Below are 16,031 nucleotides of genomic sequence, written 5' to 3' on the forward strand. Positions count from 1 at the left end.
AAGGTGACCTTTGGGGGTGTTGGCATATCATAGGGACATGTTAGAAGTTTGCATTGGTGAGAGTCCACTTGGTTGGAGCAGGACGTTCTCCATCTACCGGAATGTGCAGAATTGTTGATCAGTCCAGAATAGCATCGGGGCCTCCTGCTCCAGCAGCCGGTGGACGTCGCTGACACGTCCCTGTGACAAATGAAAATTTATGTAAAACCAGAGGGTCACGTTATAGACAGACTTAGTGTAGGATGTACACGGCCTTGCAGTGGTTTTGTCCTATTCAATATGTCTTGATGGTTTAGCATATCAGCCTGGGTTCACACTATATTTTTGCAGTCCGTTTTTTTTTTTTTATCGACTTTTTAGCAAAAAACGGATTTGCATCTGTTCTTCCATTGATTTCCATTATTAAAAAAAACGGATCAAACACATACATATTCTTATAGTGTACACAAAGGCGCGACCGAGCACTTTTTAGTGTATTCTAAAAAAACAGATGTATTTGTGCGCATCCACTTTGATCCATTTTTCCATTGACTTCCATTATAAAAAAAAAAAAACGGATCAAACGCATACATATTCTTTTAGTGTATTCTAAAAAACGTTTTTTTTTTATAATGGAAGTCAGTGGTAAAACGGATCAAAGTGGATGCACACAAATACATCAGTTTTTTTTTATCCCTTTTTTTTGTATAAAACGGACTAAAAAAAGCAGTGTGAACGCGGCCTAACCAGTGGGTGACTTTCTAACTCCCAGTGTTTCCAAGTTTGCTCCAGTGAGAAGGAGAACGCTCTGCGATCAGGGAACCTTGTAACAAGTGCCGATGGTCCAAAGCCGAGAACTCCCGTAACGTGTTTTCAGGAAGGGCCCTATTACATCGGACGATTATCGTGCAAATTATCGTTATATTGTTTGAATTTAAATGATAATCGTTTTGTGTAAATGCAGCAATGATTAAACGATCAACGAGAATCGTCCAAATCGTGCTGACACCAAAATCATCGTTAATCGTTCGCTATAATTCCGCATTTGTTCACTAATCGTTCAGTGTAATTCCACATCGCTCCTTCGTTTGCCGGGATCAGATGGAGTAATTGATTGTTACAGAACTATTGTTCTGTGTAATATGGTGAATGATAATTAATCTGTGATCGTTTATCGTTAATCATTAAAATTTGCTTCGCTTAATGGTGCGTTATCATCCGAATTCTCACGATAACGATGGCGTTTGAGCGATAATCGGCTCGTGTAAACACAGCGAACGATCAAGCGATGAGCTAAAAATCGTTCATGTTGATCTTTCAACATGTTCTAAAATCGTCGTTGGTCGTTCGCTAAAAATTCGCAGATCACTTCGTGTAAACAGTCTTTTACCGGTTCACCCTGTGTGTGTGAGATGGGCTTAAGCGATCTTAAAACGATCCCAATAACGATTTACGATTTTTCACACTGATTGTTATAAAAATCAAATCGTTGCTTCAAAATATTTAAACAATTGATTAGGCGAATTATCGCTCCGTGTAAGAAGGGCCGAGCATCTCGTGGAGTCGGGATTGTAACTCATGACACAGCACTATATAAAGGTCTGACTGACGGGGGGAATGTGACCAATAATCTTCTCTTCTTGTCTTTCCAGTTACCGCCGAGCAAATCGAGCATCTACACAGACGCTTCATCTACCTGACAGGTGACAAGCCGGTTCTCAGGTACACGGCCCGACCCCGACTACTGATGACTGATTGTACCGAACATTCAGGCCCGGATTTATCCCGTAGTCTCCAATCACAGCTCAGGCTTCATTCTGCTAAAGGAAAAGCTGAGCTGTGATTGGTTGTTATAGGAAAATGCAACATAAATCTGGGCCAATAACTCTGAAGTATTCAAAGAGTTTAACATTTATTTTTATGGAGTTTGCTGACTATTTAAAGGGAAAGCGTCCTCAGAAAGTTGTACTTGCCCCTTATTTTACCAAATTGTATTATAAAGTGAGGAAAAAATGTGTAGGGCAAAATCTGGAAAAAAAAAGGAGTTTGTGGGAGACTACAATCACTGTGCGATAAGAAACGGACATAATGAGGCTGATTTAGTAACGTTTTCCCAGCAGCAAATTGACAGGATTTGGTCCATTTTCTCGACTATTTAGTAAACCGACTTATTTCCTAAAGGTGTGCGACACAACCTGACAAACCCCTCCTTTTTGTCCAAAAACCCACCAAGTGGGTGTGTCATGGGTGTGAAGTGAGTGTGTCATGGGTATGTCATGGGTGTGCCACGGGGAAAACACCTGATCCTCGGCCGATTGGGTCTTTGGAGCAGACTTCAAAATTTATTGTTATCGGCCACAATGTGTAAACAGGGTTATGTGTGGCGGATGCAGACAAAGGGAAACTGACAGCGCGGATATGTATATATTGGGTCTGGGATATGTATATATCTGTGCTGTCAGTTTCCAGATCCCAAGTAGCCGTGTATACTTACCATCTGTGCTGCTTGTGATTCAACATCTTGCTCTCTAGATTTCCCATCCGGCTGTATCTTCTGCTGTCGCTTCCTGCAGAATGATTGACAGCAGGAAGAGGCGTGGCCTGAAGGTACAGGATGGAAGAGCCGGTAGAGTAGGATGTCGGATCACGGATGTAGGAAAACAGCTCTTTGACTACAGAAGGAAACTCTTTTGCTTAATAAAACCTATTACAGAGTTTCTCAAAATCGCTAGTACTATTGATACTTACTGATTTCTGAAAATTGACATTCATATGACACTTACACTTTAAATAAAGCCCCGCCTCCATTTACCTAGCTGGATTTTAGCAAGTTGCCAGGACCTGCGCCTGTTGCTTGGGGGCAGGTGTAGATATTTGCATGGTTTCCGCCTGTTTCCAGGTTTAAACCATGATAACTCTGACACAGGGCTCCAGATGGCGACCAAAATGGTCGCCAATGCGACTGACTTTTTGCAAATGGCGCCCAGATTTATTAATCTGGGCGCCATTTGCGACTGGCCCCGGCGGCGGCGCGCTGTCTCTTTAAGATGCGCGGCTGATGCGCTGATGCGCAGCTGCCGGGGGTGTCCCGTCCTATCCCCGGCAGCGCGGCGCATCAGTGAGCTGCCTGGAGCCCTGACTTCCGGCACAGGAAGCGCACGTCAGAGACGCTTCCTGTGTCAGAAGTCACAGCCCCGGCGTACAGGAGCTCACTGACGCGCCGCGCTGCCGGGGATAGGACGGGACACCCCCGGCAGCTGCGCATCAGCCGGGGACAGCGTCCGAAGAAGAAGAGGATCGCCGGGGGAGCGGGTTGTCAGGTGAGTTTGTGTGTTTGTTTTTTTTTTAAATATTGCTTAGCATAGAGGAAAGGGGGGGGGCATCTATAATGGGGGGAAGAGAAGGGGGGGCATCTATAATGGGGGGAGAAGAGGGGGTATCTATAATGGGGGGGGGAGAGGGGGCATCTATAAGGTGAGGGGGTATCTATAAGGGGGGGAGAAGAGGGGGCATCTATAATGGGGGGGAGAAGAGGGGGTATCTATAATGGGGGGAGAAGAGGGGGCATCTATAATGGGGGGGAGAAGAGGGGGTATCTATAATGGGGGGAGAAGAGGGGGTATCTATAATGGGGGGAGAAGAGGGGGCATCTATAATGGGGGGAGAAGAGGGGGCATCTATAATGGGGGGGAGGAGGGGGCATCTATAATGGGGGGGGGGAGAGGGGGCATCTATAAGGTGAGGGGGAATCTATAAGGGGGGGAGAAGAGGGGGCATCTATAATGGGGGGGAGAAGAGGGGGTATCTATAATGGGGGGGAGGAGGGGGCATCTATAATGGGGGGGAGGAGGGGGCATCTATAATGGGGGGGAGGAGGGGGCATCTATAATGGGGGGGGAGAGGGGGCATCTATAATGGGGGGGGGAGAGGGGGCATCTATAAGGTGAGGGGGAATCTATAAGGGGGGGAGAAGAGGGGGCATCTATAATGGGGGGGAGAAGAGGGGGTATCTATAATGGGGGGAGCAGAGGGGGCATCTATAAGGGGGGAGAAGAGGGGGTATCTATAATGGGGGGGAGAAGAGGGGGTATCTATAATGGGGGGAGAGGGGGCCATCTATAAGGGGAGGGGGTATCTATAAGGGGGGGAGAAGAGGGGGCATCTATAATGGGGGGAGGAGGGGGCATCTATAATGGGGGGGAGAAGAGGGGGTATCTATAATGGGGGGGAGGAGGGGGTCATCTATAAGGGGAGGGGGCCATCTATAAGTGTAGGGCAAACTGGCTGCATACACTGGGAGATAGATATATGCACAATTATTATTATCAGGGCCCCTCAGGTGTCTGTATTGTAGGGGGTCACTTGCATTAGTCACTAGGTGAGAGATATATCTATCTATATACACATCTTGTGGGGGGTCACTATGGCTGCAGTCATAAGTCTAGCTCAGTATGTATAGACTGTTGCAAGCTTTTAAAGGGAACCTGTCACCCCCCGTGACGGGGTGACAGGCTCCCAACCCCCCGTTAGAGCCCCCTATACTCACCTCATCGCGCCGGGTCCCACTTCTGAAGATGGTCGGGTCACGGAGATCTCAGCCGCTGCAGCCCGGCGCGCACACTGAGAGATGAGTCCAACGCTCATAGAGAATGACGGAGCGCTGGACTCTCCCGTCATTCTCTATGAGCGTTGGACTCATCTCTCAGCGCACGCCGGGCTGCAGCGGCTGAGATCTCCGTGACCCGACCATCTTCAGAAGCGGGACCCGGCGCCATGAGGTGAATATAGGGGGCTCTAACGGGGGGTTGGGAGCCTGTCACCCCGGCACGGGGGTCGACAGGTTCCCTTTAAGTTCAAGTTCAGAAGAGTAGGCCTCATTAAAAGGCTAGCCAAGTGAGGCTGAAGTACTGAGTCAGACTGTATATGGTTGTCAAGTTGCAAGTTTCCATGTTGAACGTTTTCAAACTAAGAAAAGAAAGGATCTAAAGGAGGAGGAGGAGGATTCTGCTGCCGTGGCCTCTGCACACAGTAAGTCCCATTTAACATAACATTAATTTTACATGGTTTAAAATGTTGGCGACCAAATATTCTATTTGGCGCCTAAATTTTTCAGGTTAGGAGCCAATGGCTCCTAGGTAAATTTTTTAGTCTGGAGCCCTGTGACACCTTTCCGCACCCCCCACCCTCCCTTTCCGACCTTCAGGCGAGCAGGGCTTTCCTGTCAGCACCAAAAAGGCCACAATCGGACGCCAGGGGCACATACTGATAGATATACTCTGATGTCTTGTGGTGTATTACCACACGGGGTCATATTTTGGGATTGATCACACACAGCTGCAGCCCGGGAATACATCCTCGTATATCAGGGCCGTGCGATGTTGTTTCGAACGTTTTAATCCCACTCGTATGTTTAACAAATGACATCTCATTAGGAAGGGCCGGGCGATCATCAGACGACTGCTAATAACTTTAATCACGTTCCCTCGGGGCTCTCATTAGCCGAGTGTTCTGAGATGCAGCCCGCTCTGATTTCACGCGACGTTTATTAACCTGTTCAGTCCCATAGGGAAGCTTGTCGCTTGTATTACAAGTTTATCATGAATTAGGATTTTTGTTTTTTATTTCCTAGCACTTTGGAGTAATCTCTAAATCAAGTTTATAAAAATGGAGAAATATTTTTTTTTTCCAGACCAACAATTTTATGTATTACCATTCCATACTGCTCCATATACGATATCAGGGCGGCCTTAGGGCGGATGGCACCCTGTGTGGGATTTGCATTCGGCCACTGCTGCTAAACAAAAAAAGAGATTACAAACAGTATCACTACATAATACCGCTACACCATGACCACTATAGACCCTATAGGAGAGTGCAGTTACATCCAGTGACTCACAGGGGGCGTCTTCTCTGATCACAGTTGTTAACTTTTCCATTTTGTCTCCATCCAGCCTCGGCCATCTTAAAGTCTTCTCCTGCCCATTAATTCTGTCTCCATAATCTGACAAAGAAACATTTATGCTTCTTGCTCCCGCACATGTAGTAGTAAGGTCCCCTATGCCCCTATAGAGTAGTTAGGCCCCTCTATGCCACCATATGGATTTAAGGCCCACATAGTACCTAGGAGCTCTTATAGTAGTAAGGTCTCTCTGTGCAGTCCCACATTGCTCAGGGAAGAGATTGACACACAATGCTAAGGGGAGAGATGGACACACAATTCTCAGGGGAGAGATGGACACACAATGCTTAGGGGAGAGATGGACACACAATACTCAGGGGAGAGATGGACACACATTGGTCAGGGTGAAGATGGCCATGCGATCATGCACAGGGAGCCAGTATTAATGCTCTGGTAATTAGTATTATTATATATCAAGAACAAAATGTAATACTTTATCTTTTGAATTTTTACTTCTAGTAAAAAAGATTTTGAAAAAGTTCCCGACCTGAAGCAGAATCCGATAAGAGATAAAATAAAGAACGCTTTTTTTGACAAACGGTAAGTGAGAGGTGGGAGAGGTGTGAAAAAGGCAGGAGAGAGGCGGGAGAGGTGGGAGAGGCAGGAAAAGTGGGAGAGGTGTGAGAGGAGGGAGATGCGGGAGAGGTCTTAGAGGAGAGAGAGGAGGGAGAGGAGGGAGAGGAGGGATAGGTGTGAGAGACGGGAGAGGTGTTAGAGGAGGGAGAGGCGTAAGAGGTGTGAGAGGCGGGAGAGGAGGGAGAGGTGTGAGAGGAGGGAGAGGCGGGAGAGGTCTTAGAGGAGAGAGAGGAGGGATAGGTGTGAGAGACGGGAGAGGTGTTAGAGGAGGGAGAGGCGTAAGAGGTGTGAGAGGCGGGAGAGGCCGGTGAGGTGTGAGAGGTGTTAGATGAGAGAGAGGTGTGAGAGGAGGGAGAGGCGTGAGAGGTGTTAGAGGAGGGAGAGGTGAGAGAGGCTGGAAAAGTGGGAGAGGCGTGAGAGGTGGGAGAGGTGTGAGAGGCGGGAGAGGTCTTAGAGGAGAGAGAGGAGGGATAGGTGTGAGAGGCGGGAGAGGTGTTAGAGGAGGGAGAGGCGTGAGAGGTCTTAGAGGAGGGAGAGGCGGGAGAGGTGTGAGAGGCGGGAGAGGTGTGAGAGGAGGGAGAGGAGGGAGAGGTCTTAGAGGAGAGATAGGTGTGAGAGGAGGGAGAGGTGTTAGAGGAGGAAGAGGAGGGATAGGTGTGAGAGGCGGGAGAGGTGTTAGAGGAGGGAGAGGCGGGAGAGGTGTTAGAGGAGGAAGAGGAGGGATAGGTGTGAGAGGCGGGAGAGGTCTTAGAGGAGAGAGAGGAGGGAGAGGTGTGAGAGGCGGGAGAGGTGTTAGAGGAGTGAGAGGCGGGAGAGGTGTGAGAGGCGGGAGAGGTGTTAGAGGAGTGAGAGGCGGGAGAGGAGGGAGAGGCGGGAGAGGTCTTAGAGGAGGGAGAGGCGGGAGAGGTGTGAGAGGCGGCAGAGGTGTTAGAGGAGGGAGAGGGGCAACAGGTGTGAGAGGTGTGAGAGGAGGGAGAGGCGGGAGAGGTGTGTATAGGAATTATTCTCTGCTGTTGAAATAGACGACTCATTTAGGTGTGAGAGGCAGGAGAGTTGTTAGAGGAGGGAGAGGTGGGAGAGGGGTGTATAGGAATTATTCTCTGGTGATGAAATGGACGATTCATTAATTTAGTAACAGGCTCCTTTCACCTGTGTTGGATATTTGGCGATCTTGTATATATGTGTATATTATAATATGGCAGTAGTAGACTCATGTTTAGGTATAGGGTGATACTTTGGTCATACAGTATTAGGCCATGTTCCCACACAGGATTTTTGCTCAGTATTTAGAATCCAAAACCAGGAGTGGATAGAAAACACAGAAAGGCTATGCTCACACACCGTTAAAATTGAGTGGATGGCCGCCATTTAGTGACAAATAATTACTGTTATTTAAAAACAACGGCCATTATTTGCCGTTAAATGACGGCCATCCACTAAGTTCCAACAGTGTGTGAGCATAGCCTTTCTGTGTTTTCGATCCACTCCTGGTTTTGGTGGCAAAATACTGACCAAAAATACTGTGTGTGAACATGGCCAAAGACTGTATCCACATGAACTGGTAGATACTACTGGGGCCTTGTGGACAAAAATAAAATTAAAGAAGGTAGATTGTAGTAATAACATGGGTTTGATGGAGCAGCTCAGTACTGATACATAACGGAGGGAATACGCCCCAAATATTTCTGCGTTATTTCCGTGCTTTGCGGTATAATGTAGCGGAGCTCCCGGGTTGTAGTTTGGCGAGGACACGTCCAGCTCCAGAGGCCGCGGAATAAATGAGAGCATGGTCCGGATGGATTTGCTCTTCTAATTGATCTGGATTCTGCATTGTCGTCCGTTGCCCTCGTTGTGCCACGGCCAATCATAGCGGGTCCCATTGTTTTTTTTGTTCTTTTGCAGGAATCTTGGAACAGGATCTCGTGGGTACGAAAGTGAAATTAACTTTGAACAATTTCTCATCATTATGTCCTACTTCCGCCCCATGGGAGGCCGCCTGGATGAGGAGAACATTAGCTCATGTCGTAAAGACAAGCTGAGATGTGAGTAGTGTATTGCAGAAATACAAGTCCAGTTAAAGGGATTGTTCAGCATAATTGTTTTTCTTTCAAATCAACAATTTACTTCTATTAAAAATTCTCCAGTCTTCCAGTACTTATCAGCTGCTGGATGTCCTGCAGGAAGTGGTGTATTCTCTCCAGTATGACACAGTGCTCTCTGCTGCCACCTCTGTCCATGTCAGGAACTATTAAGAGCAGGAGAGGTTTTCTATGGGGATTTGCTGCTGCTCTGGACAGTTCCTGACATGGACAGAGGTGGCAGCAGAGAGCACTGTCTCACACTACAGATTACACCACTTCCTGTAGCTGATAAGTACTGGAAGACTGGAGATTTCTAGTTAGAAGTAAATTACAAATCTATAGAACTTTCTGACTCCAGTTGATCTGAAAAAAAATAAAAAAAAAAAAAAATTGTCAGAGTTCCCCTTTAATCTTCTCAGCACCTTCTGCTCTATAACATGATGCCTGCCGATTTGGACGGCGTTTTCAATGTGTCGGGTTCCCTTTTAGTCAGAGACATTTCTGCCATGTGTGATATACACTACCATTGCATAGGATGGAGGAATAATTATAATCCAGGAATATCTTACAGACGACATATGCAAATGCCATCAAGGTTTCTTATTCGTAAGAAACACCTGGAGAGAACAAAACAAAGCTGTGAGCGGCGATGTACCGGCTCATCGGGAATGAGATTATAATTACACCTAATGTAATAATACAAGGCCGTCATTATGTGTTGTGCAAAGTGTGATGGCGCCAGAACAAAGCTGGAACCTAAAGTAGATGAAACGCACAAGATCATCAGGTTCAGACGGCTCTATGGTGGTGTATAATGGTGCGGTGTATAATGGTGCGGTGTATAATGGTGCGGTGTATAATGGTGCGGTGTATAATGGTGTGCTCTATAATGGTGTGCTCTATAATGGTGCGGTGCATAATGGTGCGGTGTATAATGGTGCGGTGTATAATGGTGTGCTCTATAATGGTGTGCTCTATAATGGTGTGCTCTATAATGGTGAGCTCTATAATCGTGCGGTGTATAATGGTGTGCTCTATAATGGTGCGGTGTATAATGGTGCGGTGTATAATGGTGTATAATGGTGTGCTCTATAATGTTGCGGTGTATAATGGTGCGGTGTATAATGGTGAGCTCTATAATGGTGCGGTGTATAATGGTGCGGTGTATAATGGTGCGGTGTATAATGGTGCGGTGTATAATGGTGCGGTGTATAATGGTGCGGTGTATAACGGTGCGGTGTATAACGGTGCGGTGTATAATGGTGCAGTGTATAATGGTGTGCTCTATAATGGTGCGGTGTATAATGGTGCGGTGTATAATGGTGCGGTGTATAATGGTGTGCTCTATAATGGTGCGGTGTATAATGGTGCGGTGTATAATGGTGTATAACGGTGTATAATGGTGCGGTGTATAATGGTGTGCTCTATAATGGTGCGGTGTATAATGGTGCAGTGTATAATGGTGCGGTGTATAATGGTGTGCTCTATAATGGTGTGCTCTATAATGGTGCGGTGTATAATGGTGCGGTGTATAATGGTGTATAATGGTGCGGTGTATAATGGTGTGCTCTATAATGGTGTGCTCTATAATGGTGCGGTGTATAATGGTGCAGTGTATAATGGTGCGGTGTATAATGGTGTGCTCTATAATGGTGTGCTCTATAATGGTGCGGTGTATAATGGTGCGGTGTATAATGGTGTATAATGGTGCGGTGTATAATGGTGTGCTCTATAATGGTGTGCTCTATAATGGTGCGGTGTATAATGGTGTGCTCTATAATGGTGTGCTCTATAATGGTGTGCTCTATAATGGTGCGGTGTATAATGGTGCGGTGTATAATGGTGTGCTCTATAATGGTGTGCTCTATAATGGTGCGGTGTATAATGGTGCGGTGTATAATGGTGTGCTCTATAATGGTGCGGTGTATAATGGTGCGGTGTATAATGGTGTGCTCTATAATGGTGTGCTCTATAATGGTGTGCTCTATAATGGTGCGGTGTATAATGGTGCGGTGTATAATGGTGCGGTGTATAATGGTGCGGTGTATAATGGTGCGGTGTATAATGGTGCGGTGTATAATGGTGCGGTGTATAATGGTGTGCTCTATAATGGTGTGCTCTATAATGGTGCGGTGTATAATGGTGTGCTCTATAATGGTGTGCTCTATAATGGTGTGCTCTATAATGGTGTGCTCTATAATGGTGCGGTGTATAATGGTGTGCTCTATAATGGTGTGCTCTATAATGGTGAGCTCTATAATGGTGTGCTCTATAATGGTGTGCTCTATAATGGTGCGGTGTATAATGGTGTGCTCTATAATGGTGTGCTCTATAATGGTGAGCTCTATAATGGTGAGCTCTATAATGGTGCGGTGTATAATGGTGCGTGCACACTATGGAATTAAGAGAGGAATTTGAAGTAGAGTCCGCACGGTGGGTTCCGCATTTCCCATTGACTCAATGTGATTTCTCAAGCCTACTCTGCTATCTGCCCAAAGAACTGACATGACAATTCTTTGGGCAGATGGCGCATAAGAAATCCTATTGAATCAACAGGACAGGCGGAAATTCAAGCAGAACCCACCTGTTCTGTAGTGTGAAAGTATCCTGAGCTGTGGTCATTAGAAAGCACATAAGTGCAAATAAGTTTATTACAAAAGCTATATAATGTGACAGACACAAGTACAAACATACATAAATATATACAGATTGACCTATAGTGTCCCTGCCTGTGCTAATCAAGGCGCCCCCTGGTATGGGCGTCCCCAGGTTCCAGGTGCAGAGAGGCTATCCCTGCACTTAAGCAGTGAAACATATATACATTCATATGACATATGTCTGATATGTGCCAGTAAATAAAGTAGATAACAGTGATCACTGGCATTTAGTCAGAACAGCATAAAAATAGTGCATTGATATGTTCTAGCAGCGGCAGGCATAGATAAATGATGTAATGCACTGAATAGCATTCATGGCTTCTATGGTTTAGCCAATATCAGATTACGTCAAACCTAACTGTCATAGGCTGTCATAAGTAATAGACGTCACACTTTTTCCAACGCGTTTCCCCCTGCTGTTACAAGTTAGGCGGGTTCATCAGGGAAATGTGTGGGTCACGTATACGGGTGTCAGTATTGCTTGATTCGATCGTCAGAGTGGATATCCTGACAGTGGAGGTATAGTCTCTCTCAGATAATATCTAGTCCGTCGAGCCTTGGAGCCCACGAGGGTAGAAGGTATTCCAGACACTTGTGACAATGTGTAATAAGGTACGTAGAGGATGATATATGTCGGCGTCCGGGGTTTCTGGATTGCCGTAATGTAGTCTTGGTAATAAGCCAGAGTTAATCCATTAGGATGGCCATAGGGTATTCATGACATACAAGGATAAATGTCCGAATGACTATATGAAGACGGCGTCTGTGGATAGCCTATAGGTGCTTTGTGGTATCGCTATACCAACAGAATTTATGATATCGGCGTCCGTGGTAGCTGGCTTGTCATCTAGTGCGTATCCAAGATGTGGTAGCACGTGTCTGGAGATACGTGTCTTGGATACGCACTAGATGACAAGCCAGCTACCACGGACGCCGATATCATAAATTCTGTTGGTATAGCGATACCACAAAGCACCTATAGGCTATCCACAGACGCCGTCTTCATATAGTCATTCGGACATTTATCCTTGTATGTCATGAATACCCTATGGCCATCCTAATGGATTAACTCTGGCTTATTACCAAGACTACATTACGGCAATCCAGAAACCCCGGACGCCGACATATATCATCCTCTACGTACCTTATTACACATTGTCACAAGTGTCTGGAATACCTTCTACCCTCGTGGGCTCCAAGGCTCGACGGACTAGATATTATCTGAGAGAGACTATACCTCCACTGTCAGGATATCCACTCTGACGATCGAATCAAGCAATACTGACACCCGTATACGTGACCCACACATTTCCCTGATGAACCCGCCTAACTTGTAACAGCAGGGGGAAACGCGTTGGAAAAAGTGTGACGTCTATTACTTATGACAGCCTATGACAGTTAGGTTTGACGTAATCTGATATTGGCTAAACCATAGAAGCCATGAATGCTATTCAGTGCATTACATCATTTATCTATGCCTGCCGCTGCTAGAACATATCAATGCACTATTTTTATGCTGTTCTGACTAAATGCCAGTGATCACTGTTATCTACTTTATTTACTGGCACATATCAGACATATGTCATATGAATGTATATATGTTTCACTGCTTAAGTGCAGGGATAGCCTCTCTGCACCTGGAACCTGGGGACGCCCATACCAGGGGGCGCCTTGATTAGCACAGGCAGGGACACTATAGGTCAATCTGTATATATTTATGTATGTTTGTACTTGTGTCTGTCACATTATATAGCTTTTGTAATAAACTTATTTGCACTTACGAAGTGTAGTCATACAGTGTTTCTTTGCTGTAATATTGCCATATAAGAAAACATAACAAACATCTCATACTTACCTGTCCATACTTACCGGTGTCATCCTCTGGTGTCACTCGGAAGTGACATCTCGCTCAGCCCATCATTGACTAGAGGGGACAGCGCTGCAGCATGTGATTGGCTGAATGGGCTGTCACTCCAGAGACGAGTTTATTTTAGAAGTGGCAGTCAGCAGGAGACATTGCGGGGGGGGGGGGGGGGGCGGATAGGTAAGTATAAGAGGTTTGTTATGTTTTCTGATATAGCAGCAACATATTGATGCACTGGGAAAAAAAAACAAAAAAAACCAGCTGCTCCCTGGTCACATGGTCACTCTGAGGCCCCGCCCCCACACCAACAGATATTTGGACAATCACACGTCAAAGACCATGGTAAATTGTTAACGTTGACCCTTTGTTTTTCAGTTCTGTTCAACATGTACGACACGGACAATGACAGCAAGATAACCCTGGAGGAATACAGAAACGTACGTATGCAATCTGACCGATAACGACTGACTACCGACACGGCATCTGGACGTTAATCCCCCCTCTCATCCTGTACAGGTGGTAGAAGAGTTACTGTCAGGAAATCTGCACATCGAGAAGGAGACAGCGAGGTCAATCGCAGATGGCGCCATGATGGAAGCCGCCAGTATCTGTGTGGGGCAGATGGTAATTAGTGCTTGTTACCTATAGTCATGTGGTATAGATGGGAGAAGAGGAGCGGCTATGTACCGGTAATGGTGCAGGGTTCCCTCACATCACTATATAACACTGGGTTAACCCCGTCCAATCCCGAGCGTGTGGCACTTCATTAGCAGCGGTCGCAGAAGCTGGATGCAGCCCTGGGGGGTCCTGGTGGGTACGGCCATAGACCATAGTCGGTATGTAGATCAGGGACCGGGAACCTTCCACCCTCCAGCTGTTGCAAAACTACAATTCCCATCATGCCTGGACAGCCAATGCTATATACTCAGTATTATCACCCTACCTTTCCCAATGCTATATACTCAGTATTATCACCCTACCTTTCCCAATGCTGTATACTCAGTATTATCACCCTACCTTTCCGATTGCTATATACTTAGTATTCACCGCTACCTTCCCAAATGCTATATACTCACTATTATCACCCCCACCTTTCCCAATGCTATATACTCAGTATTATTACCCCTACCTTTCCCAATGCTGTATACTCAGCACCTCTTTGCCATAGGCGTAGCTACTATAGAGGCAGGGTAGGCAGCTGCTATGGGGCCCCTGCAGGAGGGGGGCCAGGGGATGCACAGGGAAGATAAGAGCCAACCTGTGTCCTTCTGCTTAACCCCTAATGTACTGCTGTGTGTAAGTGACCCAAAGTTCATTTACATGCTGCAACATAAAAATGGGTTAATAAGCAGAAGACAAGGTGATCTCTGCTTCATCGGTCTGATAACCCCTGACCTCTGTTCTCCTGAGACCTGCAGAGGTCAGGGGTTATCACTGCACTAGCCATCTCCTTCTCTTCTGCTTTTAACCCTTTTTTGTGCTGCAGCATGTAGGTGAGGTTTATGTCACTTAAACACTTCAGTACAAAAGGGGTTAAGCAGAAGGCAGTCTGCTCCTGCACCTATGTATTTAACTATAACGGCTCCTAATGGGCCCTTATAGTTAAATGCAGTGGAGTGACAGAGCAATCAGTGATTGTCTCTCTGCTCTATTCTTTGGCCACATCACTGATTTTCGTTGTTGCTGTGGGCCCCATAATTCCTAGCTACGCCCCTGCTCTTTGCTATTTCATCAGAAATTCTAATGTGATGATTTTCTTGAATACATGAAGGACGAATTTCACCACCTGAAAATAATAGCAATTGTGTCTAAAATGACGACTTTCCAGACTGGACGCTTCAAATAAAGGGTCGAACCTGAAAATTCACTTTTCAAATAAATCTGACAATGGTCGAAGCGTTTCTGACCAGTATAAATATTTGTCATTGACATTGTGTTCAATTTCCAGAGAACGAGACGATCACATCTACAAGGGTTTAGCTACTGACACAAGGCGCTAATAATAATAATAATAATAATAATACTTTATAGATGTTGGCTGGTGTTATTCTAGGGCGGACTGTCTCTTTGGTTAGTCTGTAACCATAGAGACAGTGCAGTCTGTAACCATAGGGACATTGTAGTTGTCTGTAACCATAGGGACAGGGTAGTCTGTAAATATAGGGACAGTGTAGTCTGTAACCATAGGGACAGTGTAGTCTGTAACCATAGGGACAGTGCAGTCTGTAACCATAGGGACAGTGTATTAGTCTGTAACCATAGGGCCCAGGGTAGTCTGTAACCATAGGGACAGTGTAGTCTGTAACCATAGGGACAGTGCAGTCTGTAACCATAGGGACAGTGTAGTCTGTAACCATAGGGACAGTGTAGTCTGTAACCCAGTAGCGAAATTTGGTGGGGGGCAAGGGGGGCGGTCGCCCCCGGGCCCACTCAGACAGGGGCCCACTGAGGTCTTAGACAGTTAATGCTGTCTGCAAAAGCTATTGCTTTTGCAGACAGCATTAACACGTCAGTAGTGGCCGGAACTGTATGCGCTCGCACTCCTAATGAGCGCATACAGTTCCGACTGGGCCAGGATGTGATTGACACAGCATCAGGAGCCATTGGCTCCTGGCTGTGTCAATCATTCTTGTGGCCGGAGGCAGCGTTATGCCTCCAGCCACAAGAGGCTGCGCTCCGCATCCGCACACGCCCCCCGAACCGCCGAGCCCACCCCCTCCTTTATGCCTCTCTTGCGACCGCAAGCACGGTCTTGCTTGCGGTCGCAAGAGGCAATCTTGCCCCTGTCTGATGCGTCGCTCCCTGGGGGATTCCCAGGGAGCGCACGTATCAGGAACCTTAGTGCGCGTCGCTGGGACTTCCTGTACCGGAAGTCCCGGCCTGGGCACACACTCAGCTTCCGGATGTGTGCGCTG

General features: G+C 46.5%; 1 protein-coding gene across 1 annotated transcript in view; it reads left to right on the forward strand.

Moving 5' to 3' along the window:
* TESC (tescalcin) overlaps positions 1 to 16,031 on the forward strand; it is a 65,986-nt gene that overhangs the window by 40,553 nt on the left and 9,402 nt on the right. The window contains exons 2-6 of the mRNA XM_069960749.1: positions 1,632 to 1,701; positions 6,398 to 6,478; positions 8,417 to 8,556; positions 13,492 to 13,553; positions 13,633 to 13,740. Coding sequence (XP_069816850.1) covers positions 1,632 to 1,701; positions 6,398 to 6,478; positions 8,417 to 8,556; positions 13,492 to 13,553; positions 13,633 to 13,740 — 461 coding nt within the window. The remainder of the gene's footprint in view (positions 1 to 1,631; positions 1,702 to 6,397; positions 6,479 to 8,416; positions 8,557 to 13,491; positions 13,554 to 13,632; positions 13,741 to 16,031) is intronic.

The sequence above is a fragment of the Dendropsophus ebraccatus genome, chromosome 3 (genome assembly GCF_027789765.1).
Source record: "Dendropsophus ebraccatus isolate aDenEbr1 chromosome 3, aDenEbr1.pat, whole genome shotgun sequence".
NCBI classification, from domain to species: domain Eukaryota; kingdom Metazoa; phylum Chordata; class Amphibia; order Anura; family Hylidae; genus Dendropsophus; species Dendropsophus ebraccatus.